The sequence below is a fragment of the Geotrypetes seraphini genome, chromosome 6 (assembly GCF_902459505.1).
Source record: "Geotrypetes seraphini chromosome 6, aGeoSer1.1, whole genome shotgun sequence".
Lineage (NCBI taxonomy): Eukaryota > Metazoa > Chordata > Amphibia > Gymnophiona > Dermophiidae > Geotrypetes > Geotrypetes seraphini.
The window spans coordinates 59,410,948-59,435,208 of record NC_047089.1 but is presented as its reverse complement, the minus strand read 5'-3'; the positions used below and the strand labels follow the sequence as shown (position 1 = coordinate 59,435,208).

General features: G+C 43.5%; 1 protein-coding gene across 1 annotated transcript in view; it reads right to left on the bottom strand.

Annotated features, from left to right (window-relative positions):
- Positions 1–24,261, bottom strand: part of ATP7B (ATPase copper transporting beta) — a 160,606-nt gene that overhangs the window by 118,121 nt on the left and 18,224 nt on the right. Inside the window, 3 exon segments of the mRNA XM_033948176.1 lie at positions 11,931–12,179; positions 22,392–23,436; positions 23,438–23,641. Of these exon segments, the coding sequence (XP_033804067.1) occupies positions 11,931–12,179; positions 22,392–23,436; positions 23,438–23,605 (1,462 nt within the window). The 5' untranslated portion in view covers positions 23,606–23,641.

Genomic DNA, 24,261 nt, shown 5'->3' with positions numbered 1-24,261 from the left:
ACTGAGCAATTCTATAATGGTGCACATGTAGTTAGGCGCATAAGTGCTAACATAATTGGCATTTGTGTGTGTATGTGCATGCCTGTTGGCAGTGCATGGAAGGAACATTGGCATGGTCCATGTTAATGAGTAACAGACTAAATACTACAAGCTAAGTAGATGATTGGTAGATATAATTGTGCACACGTAAGCACTACCTATCTGGCATAAGCAAGTGTGCTAAACTTTATGAACACATCTTTGGTCTTATACCTATATTCTATAATGACAACTGTGTGCACTGATGCTATTATAGAATTAACAACAAAAATGGGATGATTTATCTATCTTTCTGACATTCATTACATGACAATAAATATATAATGCCCTCTTAAGGGCTCCTTTTACAAAAGTGCGTTAGGGCCTTAATGCGCGGAATAGCGCTTGCTAAATTGCCACGCACGCTAGCTGCTACCGCCTCCTCTTGAGCAGGCAGTAGCTTTTCGGGTAGCGCACGCTAATCCAGTGTGTGCACTAAAAACGCTAGCGCACCTTTGTAAAAAGAGCCCTAAATTTAAATCAATTTTTTTATTAAATTATTTATTTAAAATTTCACCACATTTCACCATAAAATTTCACCGCAATTTAGCACGCGCTATTCCGCGCGTTAAGGCCCTAACGCACTTTTGTAAAAGGAGCCCTTAAGAGGGCATTATATATTTATTGTCATGTAATGAATGTCAGAAAGATAGATAAATCATCCCATTTTTGTTGTTAATTCTATAATTGTTGTTAATGCTATAACATCATTACATTCATAAAGTGCAAGCTGAAGTGTTAATTAAAGTGCTGTGTATACTTATAAATGGCTGCTATCTCAGACCTGCCATCAATTTCATTTAATTTCTCCACAGTCGGTAGAAGAGAGTCATGTTTCTGTAAGACTAACAGAAAAAGTTTTTTTCAGTCCTTGAATTACAACGGTTCAGTTTTCACAGTCCATTGTAGTCTTACCACTCAGAAATTTCTTTTGTCCGGATTACTTTTCTTGTTAAGTGCAGCCAAGTCCCAATTCAAAAATAAAGTACTCAGTGTTCAGTGCTTGTGAACCACTTCCACTTAAAAAAACAAACAAAAAAACACAACTTTTCTCTCCTGAAGCCTTAATGCTTCTAAATTTGTTTTCCACTGCTACCAGTGATCTCCCACACAGCATCTTAATTAGCATTTTAGCTTGCATTCTTAAGAATGTAATGATGTTATGTGTATTATGTATATGCTGAAATTTTAAATAAATAGTGTTTAATAAATCGATTTAAATTTAATAAGAGCTATTATAGAACTGACATTTAGCATACCCTATCATGACATCCAACAGATGGGGGCTCAATAATGAGACCGCCAGAGGCAGCTCGGCTATCTCCCATGGTCAGCAGCAAACCCAGAAATTCAATGCTGGACTTGCTTTGAATTTCCAGGGTTTCTGGGGGGCTGCTAGAAACATGGTCAATTAAGCCAAAAATGGTTAGTCCAATCTGTTAGGATTAAAGTATAGGAACAATTGAGGTGAAGTCCTACATGGTTTAGTTCACTGTATGTAGTAAGCCAAGGCATGTTTACAGTCCAAAGTGTGAAGAACTGTTTCTCCAGGATGAGAATGAGGCTTTGGGAAGAATACGGGTAGCACAATAGAATGATTGAGATGAAATTCCATAACCACTGTTGGAAGGAATTTAGGATGAGTGCGGAGGACTACCTTATGATGGAATACTATGATCAGTGGGTCTACCACCAAGGCTTGGAGTTCACTCACTCTACAGGCACACATGAGAGATTAAGACGACTGCTTTCCAAGTGAGAAACTTGAGATGAGTGGAAGCCATTGGTTCAAATGGTGGTTTCATCAAAGAGGTTATTACTACATTAGTTCCCAGATCATCGGATGTAGCCTGAGTGGAGGTTTGGAATCGAAAAGTCCTTTCATAAACCTGGAAACAAAAGGATGAGAGGCCAGAGATTTATTGTTGACAGGAAGGTGAAAAGCACCAATAGCACTGAGGTGAACTCTGACCGAAGTAGTTTTTAGTCCAGAATTGGAAAGATGAAGATAATTGAGCACTGATGATAGAGATGAAGATGAAGCATCTTGCTGGTGGACTTGACTCTACTAACAGCGATTGATGTTGGAGCTGCGGTTTGTCAAGTCCTGGACAAGAAATAATTCTGAAGAGAATCAATATTTCTTGGAGCTGCAGTGACCGAAAGATGATTTTCCCAGTTTCGATAAAAAGCCTCTTTAAGGAGATTATGTAATAGTAGTTCAAATCATTTTTTATTGATAGAAACATAGAAATAGACGGCAGATAAGGGCCACGGCCCATCCAGTCTGCCCACCCTAATGACCCTCCCCTACCTTTACCTTGTGAATAGATCCCACGTGTCGATCCCATTTGGCCTTAAAATCAGGCACGCAGCTGGCCTCAATCACCTGAAGTGGAAGACTATTCCAGCGATCAACTACCCTTTCAGTAAAAAAGAACTTCTGGTGTCACCTCGCAGTTTCCCGCCTCTGATTTTCCATGGATGCCCTCTTGTTGCCGAGGGACCCCTGAAAAAGAAGACATCTTCCTCTGTCTCGACGCGGCCAGTGAGATACTTGAACGTCTCGATCATGTCTCCCCTCTCTCTGCGCTCCTCGAGTGAGTATAGCCGCAATTTTTCTAACCGTTCCTCGTACGGGAGATCCTTGAGTCCCGAGACCATCCGGGTGGCCATTCTCTGGACCGACTCCATCCTCAGCACATCCTTGCGATAATGCAGCCTCCAAAATTGCACACAGTATTCCAGGTGGGGCCTCACCATGGATCTATACAATGGCATAATGACCTCCGGCTTACGGCTGACGAAACCCCTGCGTATGCAACCCATGATTTGTCTTGCCTTGGATGAAGCTTTCTCCACTTGATTGGCAGCCTTCATGTCCTCACTGACGAACACCCCTAAGTCTTGCTCTGCTACCGTTCTTGTTAGGATCTCACCATTAAGGGTATAAGTCCTGCATGGATTTTGGCTACCCAAGTGCATAACTTTGCATTTTTTGGCATTGAAATTGAGTTGCCAGGTCCTAGACCAGCACTCCAGTAAGACTAGATCGTGCATCATGTTGTCGGGCATTGAGTTTTTGTCCGTTGTGCTTTTGCCCACTACATTGCTTAGCTTGGTGTCATCGGCAAATAATGTTATTTTACCTCGGAGCCCTTCTGTCAAGTCACTTATGAAGATATTGAACAGGATCGGGCCCAAGACCGAGCCTAGGGGCACTCCACTGATCACCTCCGTCATTTCAGATGACAAAAGAAACAAATGTAATGGAACTTTAAAAGCTTTATAGGTAGTTCATCATAGTCTAAAGCATCTAGAAGCTATGCCATGGGTTCAGTGCCCAATTTTAGCTTGACTGGCAGAGCTTTTCCCCAGCTGTCTAATATCTCGTATTTAGTGAAAGACAAAGTCTTCAGGGGGAGACCTTCATGGGGGAGGAAGTGATGGATCTAATGGTATCCCATATGACTCCAGCGCTGATAGAGTAGGCTCACACTTGGTGATGAGAGGTCAGAATCCTCTACAACAGGGGTGTCAAAGTTCCTCCTCAAGGGCTGCAAACTAGTCAGGTTTTCAGGATTTCCTCAATGAATATGCATGAGATCTATTTGCATGCACTGCTTTCATCGTATGTTAATAGATCTCATGCATATTTAATGGGGAAATCCTGAAAACCCGACTGGATTGCAGCCCTCGAGGAGGGACTTTGATACCTGCTCTACAGGTACCATAGGTGATTCCCTGTATGAAGAGGAGTGAAAAGGAGAATGGTGGGATTGACAAGATGGTCTACAATGTCTCCAGTACCACTCCGATAAGGACGAAGAAGAACGATGATCAGGTCTCTTCCGTACCGAAGCAGAAAAACTATGTGAAGTAGACTTACGATGACTCGATGAGGATCATCTGGTTGATGGAGACTGATGATGCCCTGAAGTAGTACTTCAATGTCTCGATGCAGAGTGATGATGCATCAATGAAGAGCATCGCTGCCCACTGGAAGATCAATGCGAAGTAGACCGATGCTTCAACAGTGATCCAGATGTGGTACCCTGCAGTATCAACGTCCTATGCTTAGGTTGGGCAGTTGATGTAAGCAGTGGTGTTGCATGTAACTTGAACATTAACTGCTCCTTGAGCAGTTGCACCAGTATCCTTGGCTCAATAGCTGGTACCATCGGAGTGGCCGGATATCTAAGGATTGGTGACCTCGAAGAGGATGCACACCCTGGAGAGACAACCTTCAAAGATGGGGAGCGATGACAAATCGCTTTTTAGCCTACATTGAGGGACTTGATACTGAAGAGTCTTGCAACCTAGGATGGCTTCCTAGCTAGCTTCCCCGATGGCTTCCTAGCTAGCATCTCCTTAGATATAGAAGCTGATGCTGGTACCACCAGTAGCGCAGGCTCAAAATGTTGCTCCATAGCCAACCCGAAGAGTTTTTCCTGTTGAATGTGATGAGCTTCCAATGCGCACTTCTACAAGGTGCAGCAGTGCAGACAGGATGCCACCCAATGTTCAGGGCCTAGACACTAAACACTAGCTATGGCGGTCAGTTATGGAAATAGGTCACTGGCTCCAACAGCACTTTTAAAACCCGTCAATGGCTTCAACATGGATGGAAATATAGCATCAGCCAAATTAAACTCAATGATTAGAATTGAGGAAAAAAAAGGAAATAAACTTAAGGCTGAACCGCCCATTAGAAAAAAAAAAAAGGGTCTTACACAAAATGAACAAAGACCCACACTGGGGCAAGATCCTGAGTGAGGAAATTAACATAAATAATTTTTTTTAAGAAAAAGGGAAAAGATAACGAAAAACAGGCCAGAGGCCAGTACATGAAATTGAAACGTGGGTTGAAGACATGCCAACTGAAATCCAGAAAACATTCCGCTCCACGAAGAATGAAGAACTGAGGAAGCACAAGCCTATGTCAGGCAGGAAGGGCCTCATGCATGCAAGGTGTAGGCAGTCGCAAATAAAATCACTCTTTGGGCTACCTGATAGCTCTCTTGATGAGAAGAGGCTCAAATTAACCAAATTGTCCAAATAAGGGTACACCCAAATTCCCTCTCTCCAGAGGAAGGCTGCCACCACTACCATCACTTTGGAAAATGTACGTGGAGCTGTAGCGAGGCCGAAAGGCACAGCGCAAATCTGAAAATGCTGCCTGAGAATGGCAAACCAAAGAAAGCACTGATGCGGTGGCCAGATGGGAACATGCAAGTATGCTTCCTTGAGATCAAGTGCTGTGAGAAATTCTCCTGATTGTACCACTGCAATGACCAATTTCACCATTTCCATCCGAAAGCGTCCGACGTTGAAAAACTGATTGACCCTCCTGAGATCCAGAACAGGCCTTATTGAACCTCCTTTCTTGGGCACCACAAAGTAAATGGAGTATCTTCTCTGGCCCCTTTGTGCTGGAGGAACAGGGACTACTGGCATGAGCTTCATCAGCACTTTGAGGGTTCTCTTTACTGATACCTCCTTGGCTGTGCCCTAACATGGAGAAACCAAGAAAGAATTCTCCTCTTTTGTCGCAGATTCTAACTTGCAACCTTTGAATAAACTCACTCATTGGATGTGAGCTTGGCCCACTCCACCAGGAAGAGAGACAGCCGTCCCCCAATATAGTCAGCGGAGGGTTCCGGGAGGTTCACAAAGCATGGGGATGGGCTGGGAGGAAAGTTTTAGAAGGACAAAATTTTTCTGCAAAAAACTTAGGTTTGGAATTTTAAGTGAGTTTACCTGACCTATAATGCTTGGTGTCCCTAAAACAGGTGCAGGGAGGTGGAGCCTTAAAGGGACCCTTCAGTCTATCTTCCGGCAACCATTGTGATTTCGAATCACCAAAATCCTTAACCAACTTCCCCAAGTCCTCTCCAAATAATAATTGGCCCTTAAAAGATAGCCATACCAGATGCTGCTTAGAAGCAGTATCCGCGGCACAATGGCATAGCCATAATGATCTCCGAGAAATCACAGTAAAAGATATTTGTTTAGCCGAGGCGCAAATGATATTATACAAAGCATCTGCCAGGTACGCCAAACCTGTCTCAATATCTGGGAACCGAGGAGGAAGATGAGCTCTGGATTCCACCATCCCATCCATAATCTGATGAATCCATTGAAGACAAGTACATGCTGTATAAGAGCTGCACACAGCAGCCTGCAAAGTTAAACCTGGAACCTCAAAATGACAACTTCATGGCGGTCTCCAGTTTTCTATCCTGGGTATTTTACAGTGCCATCGCTCCCTCTAAGGGCAAGGTGGTTTCCTTGGTGATTGCAGCCACTAGCACATCCACTTTTGGTAGCTTAAACGTATCCAGCTCATCCTGAGCCACAGGATATAAGTGCTTCATAGCTTTAGTCACCTGGAGACCCGCATCCGGCATGGACCATTGGGCCAAAATGAGCTCCTGCATGGCTTCATGGACAGGGAGTGTCTTGGGAGGTTGTCATGCCAGCCATGAGAGGGATAGTAGCAGTAGAAGACTTTCAGCTTGTGAAATATTAAGACTCTGTAAAGCCTTGGAAATAAAACTGGTCAGCTCCTCCCTATGGAATAGGCTAAGTGCCGTGGGATCATCTGGCTCCCTCACCAGTACCTCCCCCAAATCCAAATCTTGCAAATTATCATCTGAAGGCCCGGGAAAAGAAGAGAGTGAGGCAGAGAGGTCTGGGCTCAAGAGCAGGTTCCCCTCAGCTATGAAGACCACTCTGTGGAATTTAGGCCCCTGTTGACTCTGCCTGGAGCTAAGAGAAGGCTGGTCAGCAATAGTCTGTGAAAAGTCCCCTAATAAACCAGTCACAGGCTGAGTAGGCTTAGAGGCTTGAAGTAAAGAGGCCTTGTGCAACAAGAGCACAAATTCAGGGAGAAAAGGCCATAGCCAAGTCCACAGACTGAGCCACAGATGTGCCAGACAATCCCTGAAAAACAGCCATCCCTAAACACTGGGAAAACAGCTGTGGAGTCAGTTATCTCATCAACCAGAGATGAGGCATGGGAAGTTAAGGGAGCTGCCGAGTGGGAAGGAGATAGTGCTTCATCTGTGCGGGAAAATTAAGAACCCTCCAACGCCATGATGGAATCCTAAGCAGATACGTCCAAGCAGCCGGCCCAACAAACCCCCAACGGAGTTTGCCGCTTCCCACTTAACTACTTCAGCCATCATTAAAAAAAACAAAAAGCAAAAACACACTGTCTAAAAATAACTGCCGATAGTAATAAAAAATTTAAAGTGAAACACACCACTTATGCAACACTGCTGCTACCGTCTAAAGAAATCAGTTCCTGGCAGCACTGGTACCTGAAGGTTCCTTAGGAAACGACAGTGTTGCAACTACCTTTCCAAAAGCTGGTCTTATTTCTCACATTTATGGGAAAGGAGAACCCACCCCCCCAGACACAAAGAACCCCTCAACTGCAGGGAAGGGACCTGGAGGGGCCCAAGTGTAGCCCTTAAAGCTGGCACCAATCAGCTGGATATCCCCAAGCTCAGCTGAAGACAACAGGAGCTAAGAGTTATTTTCAGAAGAAGCCAGGCGCTAGAAGAATGGCATCCAAGAAGAGTAGCACAACAAAGAAAAATGGGGAGACCCAATGATCCACAGTGAAAACAATCCACCAATGAAAACAAAAACAAAAAAACTGTGGATACAGATGTTCTGGAGATAATTAAACACTGACATATAAAACCATGAAAATTCAATTTTAAAAAGTACAATGATAAAAAATACAGTGATAAAAATCCAACCGGATCCTACACGGTCTGTGTTTCAGCGAACACACCTTCCTCAGGGGTCCAATGGTTTGCAAACTCACATATAAAGAATTGGGCTGAAAACAGTCTATTGTCTTTAATCATGTGAGCAAAGAACACTGCAGACAAGCTGAAGTAGCCTTAGCATTTTTTTGCTAGTTTAGCTTGTCTGCGGTGTTCTTTGCTCACATGTTTCTGACCATCCCATCTTGGTGCATTATGGGACTTGCAGCACTGATTTCAATGGGCGAGATCAGGCACTACAAATCCCACAATACTTTGGAATGCAAGTTCAAAACCAGGACTGGCCTTAGTCTCCAGCCTGGAACTAGGCATCTTTATTTATCCTGCTTATTGACAGAGAAATACAAGAACAAGTGGAAGTGATGTGATGTGCGACAAGAGAGCAGGTCCTGAGGTAACCACCATATCTTAACATTAGAGGCAGAATGATATCAAATTGCAAGATGACATGGGACAAGTCCCTATTATCAAAAATTGCACTGGTTGCCCCTGGAAGCAAGAGTTCTGTTCAAATTCTCTTGTCTTTGTTTTAAATCAATATTTGGGTTGACCCCTATCTGGTCTCTCATTTTAGACTGAACTGTTCTAACAGGCCTACTCGTGGAATTCACATGTTCACTTATCCTACAATAAAGGCCTGTCGATATAAAAGATTTAGATAGAACTCTTGCTTTCCAGGAAGGTAAATTGAATGAATGGTCAATTATGCATTCCTCATCCTACTTCAGTTTTAGAAAATTAGTAAAAACAAAATTATTTAATCGATTTGTAAGTTAAGGTTTTACGGTTTTTTGGGCATCGACACGGCAGATGAGGTTCAATGTAGAGAGCTGCACGGGAACGGGGATAACGGGAATCCCGCGGGACCCGCAGGCATCCCGTGGGTTCCCCCTTCGGATCACGGGGATCCCGTGGGGATGCCCCCTAGGGTCGCGGGGATCCCGTGGGGACGCCTCCGAGGGTCGCGGGGCTCCTGCGGGGCTGGATGTACTCAGTCTTCTGGATGTACGCTGGATGTACGCGGCTTTTCTTCTCCCTACCTTCTCTGCTTGCAGCACAGAGCCGAACGGAAGTCTTCCCGACGTCAGCGCTGACGTCGGAGGGGAGGGAGGGCTTAAACAAAGCCCTCCCTCCCTCCGACGTCAGCGCTGACGTCGGGAAGACTTCCGTTCGGCTCTGAGCTGCAGGCAGGACAGATAAGGAGAAGGAGAGTAGCCTCGCGGTTCGAGTGGCTACCAAGGGAGGGGGGCGGTCCGCCCCGCCCCGGTTGCAGCACAGCCGGCCAGGTCCCCTTACTTTTGTGGCACTTCCCCGACCGACCGATAACAGCCCGGGTCCGACAATCCTCCCTGCCCTGTAGCCGCGAATCTAAATTACCTTCTTACAGCAGCTGTAAGAAGGTAATTTAGATTCGCGGTTAAGGGCAGGGAGGTTTGTCGGACCGGGGCTGTTGTCGGTCGGTCGGGGAAGTGCCACAAAAGTAAGGGGACCTGGCCGGCTGTGCTGCACCCGGGGCGGTAGAGAAGGAGGGGGGAGAAGGACGCTGAAAGGCCATGGTGAAGACAGGAGGGGGGGAAGGACTCTGAAAGCACTTGAAGACAGAGGAGGGAGAAGGACGCTGAAAGCACATGGGGGAATACAAAGGGGTGGAGAAGGACGCTGAAAGGCCATGGGAAGGGCAGGGGGGAAGGACTCTGAAAGCACTTGTGGAAGACAGAGGGGGGAGAAGGATGCTGAAAGCACATGGGGAAGACAAAGGGGTGGAGAAGGACGCTGAAAGGCCATGGGGAAGACAGAGAGGGAGAAGGACGCTGAAAGGACATGGGAAAGATGGGGGGGAGAAGGACACTGAAAGGAAATGAGGAAGAGAGAGTAGGGAGAAGACGCTGGCAGGGAAGAAGACAGATGCCAGACTATGGGGGGAGCGGAGAGAAGAAGATGGGTGCCAGACCAATTTGGAAGGGGGAAGAAAGGGAGAGGCACAGTAACAGAGCAAATGGAAGATGCAGAAGGAAGAGAGACAGTGGATGGAAGGAATTGAATGAGAACATGAGGAAAGCAGAAACCAGGCAACAAAGGTAGGAAAGGAATTCTATTTCTTTTTTTTTTTTTTTGCTTCAGGATAAAGTAGTATATTAGTTGTGTTGATAAAAATTTATAAACATTAGAGGCTCTGGTAGAAACCCGTTTACAAAGTATGTATTCTTCCCAATTAATATTTTCAAATTAATAAAGTCTTTTTGCTTATTTGTAAATGGGTTTCTACCAGAGCCTTTAATTCAGTAGCATAATTAAATGAAATAACTAATTCTGAAGTTTATAGGGACGGGCGGGGACGGAGGGGATTCCTCGCGGGGACGGGTGGGGACGGAGGGGATTCCTCGCGGGGACGGGTGAGGACGGAGGGGATTCCTCACGGGGACGGGTGGGATTCCTCGTGGGGACGGGTGGGATTTCTGTCCCCGCGCAACTCTCTAGTTCAATGTGGATAAGTGTAAAGTGATGTATGTCGGTATCAAAAATCTCAAGCACGAGTACTGGATGTCTGGGGCGGTACTTGGAGAGACCTCCCAGGAAAGGGACTTAGGAGTTCTGATAGACAAGTCAATGAAGCCTTCTACACAATGTGCAGTGGTGGCGAAAAGGGCGAACAGAATGCTAGGAATGATAAAGAAAGGGATCACGAACAGATCGGAGAAGGTTATCATGCCGCTGTACCGGGCCATGGTGCGCCCTCACCTGGAGTACTGCGTACAGCACTGGTTGCCGTACATGAAGAAGGACATGGTACTACTCGAAAGGGTCCAGAGAAGAGCGACTAAGATGGTTAAGGGGTTGGAGGAGCTGCCGTACAGCGAAAGATTAGAGAAACTCCCTCTTCTCCCTCGAACAGAGGAGATTGAGAGGGGACATGATCAAAACATTCAAGGTACTGAAGGGAATAGACTTAGTAGATAAGGACAAGTTGTTCACCCTCTCCAAGATAGGGAGAACGAGAGGGCTCTCTCTAAAATTGAAAGGTGATAGATTCTGTACAAACGTAAGGAAGTTCTTCTTCACCCAGAGAGTGGTGGAAAACTGGAACACTCTCCCAGAGGCTGTTACAGGGGAAAACACCCTCCTGGGGATTCAAGACAAAGTTAGACAAGTTCCTACTGAATAAGGACGTATGCTGGTTGGGCTAGTCTCAGGGCGTTGGTCTTTGACCAAAAGGGCCGCTGTGTGAGCGGACTGCTGGGCATGATGGACCACTGGTCTGACCCAGCAGCGGCAACTCTTATGTTCTTATGTACTTTCACATTGTACGTATATACTGATGATTTTATATTGTGTTTTATTCCCCGATTGTCCAGCATTTCTTGTTGTAAACCGCCTCAAACTATTATGGCTTTAGCAGTATATAAGAATAAAATTATTATTATTATTAAAAAGCTGAGAAAAATCACGATAAAGCTGTTATTAGGGGTTACAGCATAGCAGTAGACAGAAAATATAGGAAGAAAAGTCCTCATTTACAGATAAACCACATACAGAATTACCAATGGTGCATATTACCAGGGTATTATATAAAGGAACATTGAACCCAATACTCAAAACAATTTTAACAGAGAACAAGAGGTTCCTGTCCAGTTAAATTGTAGTGAGCAGTAGGGAATATTCAATGACATTTAACAGGGCAGTACTGCTAAATATTTTGACCACTGCGTCACTGTCCAGAGAGTGCCAGAGCAATCCAAGTACAGAATCTGAGTAGAGCTAGGACTTATGCAGAAACCATCGATATTCTATGACAGTTACCATAGGCATCTAGGACCACATAAACAGCACTTTTATCTTTTCCCAGTTAGCTATGCAGATGCATCACTGAATATCAACCATATCTGAGTAACTTCCAGATACTTCCACTGACCTGGATATTCAGTTTTGGTGCCCGGAATATCCAGGTCTAAATTAACCAGCAGTGGTCAGCAGTTATAAAAAATAACCATGGCCGCCACTGGGCATCAATCTTTTTTTTTATATCATATTGTGTGTGAAAATGGAGCTTACCCTCTTTTCTTTTAAGATTTCTTTCAATATTTGAAACACAAGAAGCACATGTCATGCCTGTAACTTGTATAAAACATTTTTCTGCGGGCACTGCTGTAGGAGAAGCAGGAGAATCTGGGTGTGTTTTCTTTGGAAGAAACTCTAAAATGTAATCCTGCTGAGATGATTTAGAAGTAACACTGTTTACCCTCTGGAGTGATGATTGCTGAATTTTGGATTTTATGATGGGATCCTTAGAACTAAGAGCATCTAGAACAGAAAATACAGTAAATCAATAAATATAGGATATAAAGAAACAAACAGAATTAGATAATACATGTAGATATTCATAAAGTTTTATTGGGGAAACCTTAGAAAGAACCAAATGACTTGGGATTGTATTCAATAAAGACTTTCCATTGACACAGAATGATCTGAAAAACTTTACAGCTGCAGGGAAATGTAAAATTATGTTATACCTGTTAGTTTTCTTAATTTTAGTTAGGCCATACCATCCTGAACAAGCAGGTGCTATCCCTTCCTATCAGCAAATGAAGGTAGAGAAAACTGATATTTTCCAGTGGACTCACCAGTATAACCTGCTGGTGCTCGGTAGAAAACTCCAGAATGCATCTCCGAAAGCAGCACAAGGTCTCTCCAATAGAGAACACCCATGCCCCATTAATCACTGCAGCCTTATTTGGAATATGTGCTTCAACACCACATCCATGACAGTGGCATAGTGGTTAAAGCTATAGCCTCAGCACCCCGAGGTTGTGGGTTCAAACCCCATGCTGCTCCTTGTGACCCTGGGCAAATCTCTTAATCCTCCACTGGCCCAGGTACATTAGATAGAGTGTGAGCCCACCAGGACAGATAGGGAAAATGCTTGAAGTGCCTGTATGTAAAGCCGCTTTGAGTGTGGTTGTACAAAAAGGTGGTATACATGTCCCAATCCCTTTCCCTTATTTTATTTTTTACCTGGAATGAAAGCAGAACAAGCCCCAAGCCCAAGTCTTCTGAGGGTAGGTCAAAGGACAGTATGGTCTGACTAAAGGAAAGAAACTAACATGTACGACATTATTTCACGTTCCTAGTCATCTGGGCCATACTGTCTTGAACAAGCGAGATGTACCCAAGCAGACTCGAGACAAGGTCCCCTGAATGTAAGCACTACCAATGTCTGAACAAGCTCCGTTTTGCTCATCAAGCCTGTAATGTTTCACAAAAGAATGCAGGGATGACCACGTCATCGCCTGACAAATATCCTCTGGTGAAATTATCCTCTGGTGAAATTATCCTCTGGTGACAAATATCCTCAGGCCTCCACCCAAGAAGTCACTCGATGTCAAGTTGAATGAGCTTGAAGCCTGAAAGACGCTGCCTTATTCCTGGAAATGTAGGCAGTTTAAATAGCCACCTCGACCTACCTCATAATAGAGGCCTTGGAAGCTGCATGATCCCCTCCAGGGATCATGAATAGGACAAACATGGTCCAAGAACAAAACACATTTTGTCACCTGCAAGTTATAGAAGAGAACCCTATGGATGTCCATTTTAAGAAACCTTCAAGCTGAAACGTCCGAGTTCCCCACCACAAAGAAAGGTAAACATACTCCTGGGTGCTTGTGACCTGGAGTAGACACTGCTTAAAAGAAAATGCTGGACCTTTGGTCCAAGATACAATGGCATTTCTTATGTTTGTTGTGCTAGTCCCTGATGGACACAAAACATGTCATGTACAATATGTATGATCAAAGCATCATTTCAAAAAACTTGTGTAACACACTATTCCCTTCCAAGAAGATGTACAATATGTATGACCAGACAAGCTGACTTAAAGGCTTCCTGAAATGGATCAACCGAGTTCTATTAACTGGCCAGCACCTTTTGTGCACTTGGCAAGCCCTTGCTTGTAAAAAGAAACTTCAAGAAAGTTTTAGGTTTGCTGCCAAATGCAGGATTTGCATAACAATAAGACTAGGTTCACTGAATATGTTCTCAACAGTTCAAGTGTCTTCTCATATACAGAATGAAAAACAAAGCAGGAAAGGTGGTGCTTTCTTATGTTGCAGTTTGAATGCCAGAGGTAAAAATGCCTTCAAACTACCAAATAGTAACCATATGAGCAAGGGCATGCTTGTTTCTACAAAATGGATCTCTGATAACAGCCGAGAAACAAAGAAATGATAAATGCTTTAAACCAGGCCCTGCACAACTCAAAAATGATCCGGGGCCAAAACGAAGTTGGAAAATATGGCAAAAACCGCAGGTACTGGCCACAGCTCAAGGCACCCGAAGTGTGCGGACATTGCCATGATGACATCACGCACATGTGAGACATCATCACGTTGACATCCATGCATGCAGAGGCCTTCCAGACAGGCCCCGAGATGCCAGTAGGGGATACCAGCAGGGAAGAGGGCAGGAGAGGAGCCACTGATTGCCTACAGCAGTGTTTCACAACTACTTCAAGCTATGTACCCCCAACCATAGACCTCCCAAGCTATGCCCCAGATCCTGCCCCCTTTACTAATTGTAATGCAATTTTTCCTTTCATTTTTCATATACCCACAATACACACAGCAGATATAAATTCTCAAAACTGACACATTTTGATCACTAAATTGAAAATAAAATCAATTTTACTACCTTTGTTGTCTGGTGATTTAATTAGCTTCTGGTTGGACTTCATCACTGTGCATTCAACATTTCTTTCACAATCCAGCCCCTTTGAGTCCAGGTCTATCTCTTTTCCCTCTGCTTAGCCTCCCCAGATCCAGTATCAGTTCTTCTTTGTACCTACCACCACCTTTGTTCCAGGTTTCCCTCCTCTGTTTTGATCTTCTATCTCTGTTCTTCCTCAGGGTCTCTCCCACTATGTCTGCACCTCCCATAGTCCAGCATCTGCCCTGTCTTTCCCTGTCTTCATGTCTATTTTCCCATCCCTCCTCAAGGTCCTTTTCTGTCTATCTCTCTCTTTCTCTCTCCCTCCAAATCCAGTGTCCTGCCGGGGCCCTCACAACGAGCAGGGCCTTACCTCTACTGCTTCCTGCACACAGCAAGAGGCCGTCTTCCGCGGTCCGCTGCTAAGCTAATTACAGCAGCCTGCAGAGCGAACCTAGCAAGCTGCCGTTAGTCTTCGAAGCACGCCCCTCTGCCACAGTCCTGCCCCTCCTCTAACGTCAGGGATGGGACCACAGCAGAAGGAACGTGTATGAAGACTGATGGCAGCCTGCTAGGTTCACTCTGCAGGCTGCCATAATTAGCTTGTTGGTCCTTAAAAGAGGCAGCGGTGGCGCTTTTAAAGGTGAGACTAGGAAGGAAGAGCAGGAGAACGGAGTGAGATCTGGGCCGCAGTGAGAGCCATTTTGGGCCGCATGCGGCCCGGGGGCAATTTTTTGTGCAGGTCTGCTTTAAACCAAGGATTTTCAACTGCACTCCTGGAGGCCTGCAGACAGATCTGAGTTTTCAAGACTTTTACATAAATATGCAAATGAAGGGTAAATGGAAGAGGATCATGGATTTCATATACTGCTTTTCTGAGCTACAGTCAAAGCAGTTTACATACATAAGAACATAAGAATAGCCACTGCTGGGTCAGACCGGTGGTCCATCACGCCCAGCAGTCCGCTCACGTAGCAGCCCTCAGGTCAAAGATCAGTGCCCCAACCGAGACCAGCCCTACCTGCGTTCATTCTGGTTCAGTAGGAACTTGTCCAACCTTGTCTTGAATCCCTGGAGGGTGTTTTCCCTTATAACAGACTCCAGAAGAGCATTCCAGTTCTCTACCACTCTCTTGGTGAAGAACTTCCTTTCGTTTGTACAGCATCTATCCCTTTTAGCTTTAGAGAGTGCCCTCACGTTCTCTCTACTAAATCTATTCCCTTCATTATCTTGAATGTTTCGAGCATGTCCCCTCTCTGTCTCCTCTTTGCAAGGAAGAATAGGCCCAGCTTCTCTAATTTCTCACTGTATGGCAACTCTTCCAACCCCTTAACCATTTTAGTCACTCTTCTCTGGACCCTTTCCAGTAGTACCATGCCCTTCTGTATGTATGGCGACCAGTGCTGGACGCAGTATTCCAGATGAGGGCGTACCTTGGCCCGGTACAACGGCATGATAACCTTCTCCGATCTGTTCGTGATCCCCTTTTTAATCATTCCTAGCATTTTGTTCGACCTTATCGCTGCTGCCACGCATTGCGCAGACAGCTTCATTGACTTGTCGACCAGTACTCCCAAGTCTCTTTCCTGGGGGGGTCTCTCCAAGTACCGCCCTAGACATCTTGTATTCGTGTATGGGATTTTTGATACTGACATGCATTACCTTACAATTATCCATGTTGAACTTCATTTGCCATGTCGCTGCCCATTTCTCGAGTGTGGTTATGTTGCGTTGCAGATCTTCACAATCCCCCTGCGTCTTCACTACTCTGAATAACTTCGTATCGTCTGCAAATTTAATCACCTCACTCGTCGTACCCATTTCCAGATCATTTATGAATATGTTGAAAAGCACGGGTCAAAGCACCGAGTCCTGCGGCACCCCACTGGTGACGTTCTTCCATTCCAAGTATTGTCCATTTACCCCCACTCTGTTTCCTATCCGCTAGCCAGTATTTAATCCACGTGAGTATTTCACCCTCTATGCCATGGCTCTCAATTTTCCAAAGTAGTTGTTCATGCGGAACCTTATTGAACTTCTTCTGAAAATCCAGATATATAATGTCGACCAGGTCACCCTTACCTATCTGCCTGTTTACTCCCTTGAAGTGCAGCAAGTTCGTCATGCAAGATCGTCCTTTGCTGAAGCCGTGCTGACTGGTCCTCCATCAGATCATGTCCGTCAAGCCTCTACCATCTTTCCCAGTACCTAGGTCAGACTCACCGGTCTGTAGTTTTTCGGATCTCCCCTCAAACCTTTTTTGAAGATCGGCGTAACATTCACCACCTTCCAGTCTTCCAGAATCTTTCCCAATTTGATCGACAGATTGGCTATTACTTGAAGCAGTTCAGCTATAGTTCCTTTCAGTTCCTTAATGACCCTCAGATGGATGCCATCCGGTCCCGGGGATTTGTCGCTCTTAAGCCTATCAATCTGCCTGCTTACTTCTTCTAGAGTCTAGACTGACTGTCAACCTTGTCAGTTTCCCATCTTCGCCTCCAGTGTATAGCCTGTCGGGTTCCGATATGTTGTGTATATCCTCTTTGGTAAATACAGACGCAAAAAATGTGTTCAGTTTATCGGCGATGGCTTTGTCCTCCTTTAGCACTCCCTTTATTCCACAATCATCCAACGGTCCCATCGCTTCCTTTGTGGGTCGTTTCCCCTTAATATATTGAAAGAACGGCTTGAAGTTTTTTGACTCCTTGGCTATTTTTTCCTCATAGTCTCTTTTGGCCCCTTTTCCCGCTTTATGGCACCTGCGTTGATGCGAATATGCAAGGAAGGAAAGGAAAGGAATGGAAAACAAAAATGAGAATGTTATAATTGCTCCATGGTGCAACTGCACTTCAAATATTGTATAATCTCGTTATAACAGGTCTGGAAAAACAGTCCGTTATATCCAGAGTTGCATTTTTTAAAAGCTTTATTTAGGTCAACTTGAAACAATGTACAATCAATGAACAACAGTCACTGCACAAGCATATCAGCAACAAAACTCAGCAAAACATTGGTATGGCACGATATGATTGCAAAACCAGAACACTAAAAGATGTTTTAAAGCATTATGTCGTACTGTACTGGAAAAAAAAATAATCTGTCATTTTCTTCTGGGCTGCATTTTTGTATGTTTTAGTGATGTACGCATTTTGATACTGTATCACCGGCACACCGCATGCCTTGTAGGCAGAGCCCGCATGTCCGTTATAGCCAAACAAAACTACAGCTAAAAGCGACTCTGGGGACCAAATTGTTTGTTTGTTATATGTGAAATTCCATTATATGCAAGTCCGCTATATGAGGTGCTTTTCTGCATGTTCGTAAAGGCGTACAGCTGGGATCAGTGGACCTTGTCCACTAGACGATATTCCGTTATAAGCAAGTCTGTTATAACGAGATTATACTGCACTGTGTACAATTCTGGTCATCGCATCTCAAATAAATATAGCTGGAATTAGAAAAGGTACAGAGAAGGGCAAAGAAAATGATAAAGGGGATGGGAGTGGGAAGAATTCCTTATGAGGAAAAGCTAAAGGAACTAGGGCTCTTCAGTTTAGAGAAGAGATGGCTCAGGGGAGATACGACAGAAGTCTATAAAACCCTGAGTGGAGTGGAACGGAAAGATGTGAATCATTTATTTACTGTTTCCAAAAATACTAGGAGGCACACATTGAAGCTACTAAGTAGTAAATTTAAAACAAACTAGAGAAAAAAAAAATTTCTTCACTTAATGTGTAAGTGAACTCTGCAATTCATTGCCAGAGAATGTGGTAAAAGCAGTTAGCTTAGCAGGTTTAGCTATTTTCCTGAAAGTCCATAAGAAATTAAGGTGGACTTGGCAAGATTCCAAAAGAAGAAAACAGATTTTATGCTGCTTATTCTAGAAATTAGCAGTGGATATTCCCAGGTACTTGTGACCTAGATTGGCCCCTGTTGGAAACAGACACTGGACTTGATAGACCTTCCATTTGTCCCAGTATGGCAACACTTATGTTCTTATCTAGGTATTTCTCCATCCCATATGAAGATTCATGACAGATATCCTGAAAACTGAAACTAATGGCCCAATTGCCAAGGATCCTCCACCCCAACAGACTTCTCCCTCCCCGCTGCTGCTTTACATAGAATTGTTAATTTTCCCCCTGTGCATGAAATGCTGTTGCATAGCATATTTGCTCATGAATAGTGAATATGTCACATGGATTACTTGCTCTGCCCTTGCAAAAAACCTAATTATTTCTTGCAGTGTACAAACAATGTACGGCTGCTTAGCCAGATTGTCATTATCCCAGAATTCTTAATTACCTCTTATGTTGGCAGTGTCTCAAAGCTGCCATATACCATTAGTTGCCAATTGATTTGGCATAGTGAACTCTATTGTTGCTCTATTCTTGTGTTTCCCTGCATTAAGGGAATTAAAAACAGACTTTTCCACCCTGAAAGATGATCTGCTAATACTATAATGGAAGATTAGGTTCTCACTTCGATAATCTTCTTTCTGACTAAAGGTAATATCCCCCAAATCGCGAGTTGTGTTGCAGAAGGATGAAATTTACATTCTTCAACTCTGCTCTTTCTCCAATGGCTGTAGTACCCCATTCAGTTTTTACCAAAGCAATTGATCACTACTACAACATAAGAAATAGGAAGGAGGGGTACGGGGAACATCCTCAATAATACATTTCTGTTCTGCTCTGTAAGACAAAATTGAACCAAGTTAATCAACCCATAACATAAACCCAGGTGGAACAAACAACCCACCTGTTAAAATGCAACCAACAATAACACTTATGGAGCTCTGAGAGGGGGGGGGATTGTTTGTTTGTTTAACATTTGAGAAGATCTCCAGCTGTGGAAATACACTCTATCCAAGGCAGTAAGCAGGAGAATTCCGACAGGGTGCGGGCATCAGGACTCCAAGACACATCTACTAGAGAACACGAGGGAAAAAAAAATTTGTCCCCATCCCTGCAAACTGTCTGATCCCTTCTACACAAACCTCAAACAATTATGATTTTATATTGAACTTATTTTATTAAAGTATAAAAAGGAACAATATTCTGTAAAACTGTCATTTTATAAACGCAAATACAGAGCAAGGATCAACAAGACTCCTGTCTCCCTTCCCCAAATATCCCCTCCACTATCGAGAAAACTGAACCAACCTAAATGTGCAGCGGCGGCCAAAAAAGCAAACAGGATGCTAGGAATTATTAAAAAAGGAATAACAAGACTAAGAATGTTATAATGCCCCTGTATCGCTCCATGGTGCGACCTCACCTGGAGTATTGTGTTCAGTTCTGGTCTCCTTATCTTAAGATACAGTGGCACTAGAAAAAGTTCAAAGAAGAGCGACCAAGATGATAAAGGGAATGGAACTCCTCTCGTATGAGGAAAGACTATGAAGGTTAGGGCTCTTCAGCTTAGAAAAGAGATGGCTACTATCAATCCTGCTTCCTAGATCCTTCTTTGACTCTGCATCGTAGAATTTTCTCATACATTTGGAAAAGTAGACCCCTGCGGGTCCAAAAAGCTATGTTCCAATTGCGTGACAGGGGAGGCATGATGGTGCCCCACTTCTATTATTACTATTTAGCTATGCAGTTACACTCTCTCATGGTATGACAGGATTTCCAGAAAAATTAGGTGCAGGTGGAGGCCTGTTTTATAGGAGACATCCAGCGTTCTCATCTTCTATGGCTTCTGCTGCCCCACTTACAGGCTATTCTGCAGCATGTTAATCCACTCATAAGGGTTGTTTTGAGTCTCTGGATTTCTGCCAAGGGCCACTTATTTAAAGGGCAGGTTTATTTTGGCCAAATGCCAGTGGTAGTGGCAGAGTATTTCATACCAGAACACAGATCATAGGTATAGAACTAGGGTGGCTGGTGGGTTGGCGACACTGGGCCAATTTTTGGTGGATGGTCAATTGGTCTCGGTATAGGTGATGCAACAGGAATATAGACTTTCTGCCTTGGAGGTACTACAATATAACCAAGTCATTGATTTAAGAGAAAGGCCTTTCCAGACTTGCTTAGGGAAAATAAAGAATGGGATAGAGTCTGGTCTGCTTCCAGTGGTAGGGGTTGTATCTCTAGATGTATCATGTGATGTGATGTTATGAACGACCATCTGAATGCTACTTTTCCCATTGCACCACCACAATGGCAGCGTATTTTGCGTTCTTTACTCGCAAGTATCTATAGCGAGCAATATGGTTGAAAATGGCTATAAACTCCTGTATCAGTGGTACCTCACACCTGTATAGATGTATAGGATTAATCCTAGCATCCGACACTTGTTGACAGTGTGGCAGTGTGGCGGAAAAGAGTCGTTTCAACATGTTTGGTGGACCTGTTCCAAAGTGGGTGTATTTTGCGATATGATTTTCTCCGATATATGTGGGGTGATCATTGAAAAGGATACGGGATGTGCTCTGTTAAATAAGCAACCATTGGGTATTTCCAATAAGTTCCATAAAATTATAGCAACCATTGCTAAGGCAGTGAGATTGGTACTAGCAGCAGCCTGGCGCCAAGTGACGATTCCATCTTGCTCCTAGGTCCCGAGTAAGACTGAGTATGTTTTTCGTCTGTCTAAGCTGACTGCATTGAAACATCATAGACTGGGTATATTCCTAACTTTGAGGAAGCCATATATTACCTGGTACGACTCTCAAGGAGCCCATGGGTAATTGGCAGAGTATTAGTGGTGCTTCCACTGAACCCTTAGGGGTTAAGGGTGGGTATGGGTGTTGGAGGGGTTTCTTTACATTTGAATAATGTGTATAGAGGCATTGTATTAAAGAACCATGATACGACTGATTTGTGCTTTTATTTAAGTATTTGTATTTCTTTATCTTTTCAATAAAATGTTTTAAAATAAATAAAAAAAGAAAGACGGCTGAGGGGAGATATGATTGAAGTCTACAAAATCCTGAGTGGAGTAGAACGGGTACAAGTGGATCGATCTTTCACTCCATCAAAAATTACAGACTAGAGGACACACAAAGTTACTGGTAAATACTTTTAAAACCAATAGGAGGAAATATTTTTTCACTCAGAGAATAGTTAAGCTCTGGAACCATCGTTAGAGGTTGTGATAAGAGCGGGATAGCATAGCTGGTCTTAAGAAAGGTTTGGACAATTTCCTGGAGGAAAAGACCATAGTCTGTTATTCAGAGAGACATGGGGAAGCCACTGCTTGCCCTGGATCGGTAGCATGGAATGTTGCAACTCCTTGGATTTTGGCCAGGTACTAGGGACCTGGATTGGCCACCATGAGAATGGGCTACTGGGCTTGATGGACTATTGGTCTGACCTAGTAAGGCTATTCTTATGTTCTTTAGTGCTTGTAGATGTATGCGGCACTGTACAGATGTTTAGTAGAGATGGTCCCTGTTCCACAGAGTTTATAATTTACTGGGGAAATACAGACATGTAAGGATCTGCTAGAAATGCTGAGCTCTATTGATATCCTAGGATACATTTCATGTAGGCCCATTGCTTTGTACAATTTTAGTGTTGCTATTCCAAACAAACATTCTGTTCCTTAAAAGGAGAGGCATGTGTCCCATCATCATACATACTATCCAAGTCTCAGGAATCAGAGTTTCAAGACCAGGAGTAATTAGCTTCAAAAATTAGTACATTTATAACAACAAGAAGAGTTTAGGGAATTAGTACCCAGAGATCTTACTTGGAATCAACCTGAACATTGTGCCTTTCTTAATGTTTCTACAACACAAGACAAATAGACAAGCAAATATTAACTAAAAATAACTACTAAAATAATTTTTTAAGTACTCATCTGTACCAGTAACGAGTGAGGCTTCAAATCCCATGTCTTCCACAGCAGCTCGTAATTCTTCTGCATCAGTTGTGGTGGGATCGTAGTGAACATTTCCAGTTCCATCTGCTAAAGATACCGTTATTAAATGTACCCCTTTCCTTTGTGATATCATGTCTTCTATTGAGAGCACACAAGAGCCGCAGGTCATTCCACCTATGTGGATCACTGCTGTGCAAGTTGCGATTTGTGTTTCTTTTTCAAAGTTTTTTTCAAGAACATGGGATGAGGCTGAGGATAACAAGTTATTTGAGATATTTAGCCTATGATTTTCTTCCAGCCCAAGAGGGAGAGACACTTTGAAGTCACCTGGTGGAAGGGCTTCAATGGCTTCTTTTAAAGAGGCTGGTGTAATTATGTCAGGATTTAAATGCACAATAGCATTTTCATTTTCAAGGGAGACTCTAATAGACTGGACCCCAGGAAGGTCAGATATATTCCCTTCTATGTTAAGGACACAAGACTTGCAGTGCATTCCTTTCACTCCCAGTGTTATAGCTATGACACCATTTAATGTCTTTGTCCTTGGCCTGATATTGACATCCTTGCTATGACTGAGGACAGAATTGCTCTTTTTGCTTGTACTCTGCAAACGCTCTATATCAATGGTTCCAAGCTTTAATGGGTCTGGTTTGCTCTTAATTGTGGCCTCAAATCCCATGTCATCTATTTGGTTCCTGAGATCAAGTGGTTGAATAACATTTGGTTGATAAACAATGACTGCTTCCTGGCTGCTAAGGGAAACTCTGATTTTCACCACACCTTGTAACTTCCCAATCTTTCCTTCAATGTTGCCGACACACGATTGGCACGTCATGCCTTCTATTCTAATCTTAACCAGTGCTTCACCAATGGCAGATGGAGTCTTCTGAGATAATGATGTCAGCGTATCTTCATCTATGCCAGCTTCAAAGCCCATGTCTTCAATTTCCAGACAAATCTGTTGTGGGTTGATTGCAGACTGTTGATACTTTATCACAGCATTGTTCTGCTCTAGGGACACTTTTATACTTTGCTATGCCAGTCACTTTGGAAATTCTGCCCTCTATGGACTGAACACAAGATTGACACGTCATGCCCACAATATTGATCACAGCAGTACTCATGTCAACTGGTAAAGGGTATAAGCTATCTAGACTACCCTCATAAGCAGCATTGTCGAAGCCACACTTCTCTGGCATGGTTTGTTCTTGTACATAAGAAGTTTCTCGCAAGACCTAAAAAGAAAAAAGATAGGTATTAAACTATCCTACCAACATACATACAATTTTGAGGTTTTAATTTATTGCAAAAATGTGTAATCCCAGAGTTATTTTATATTTACTATCAGCGGATAACTTTGCAAATAAACACCATTCAGCAAAAAAAAGTTATTTGCACTGGGCAGCAAATATTTTTAAAGTTCTATTTTATAATATGAAGCACTACTCTCCCAACTGTTTTGAACAAAGAAGAGTATGGGACACTTGTGTTCTGAAACCCATTGAACACTATAATATTATTATTAGTAATACACCGTATACCACTAAGCAGTTAGTAGTCATCAGTGCAGAGGAGGCACAAAAACTAAATGGAAGAAGAGACATCAAAATTGTGAAAAATAGGTCTGGTTTGACAAGTAGTTGAAACCTCCACAGTTGCAAGACATGAGTATATATTTGGCACCAGAAATTCAAGATATGTGGACAGGACCAAAACATATGATCCGAGTTGCAAAAAGCCTTAGAGATGGACAACAAAAGTGATGCTGCAGCTATGAAATGATAGAAATGTTGTGTGTCTTAGGATACATTCAGTGCTTTATACTGCTCGGGGGGGGGGGGGGAGCTGACAGTGA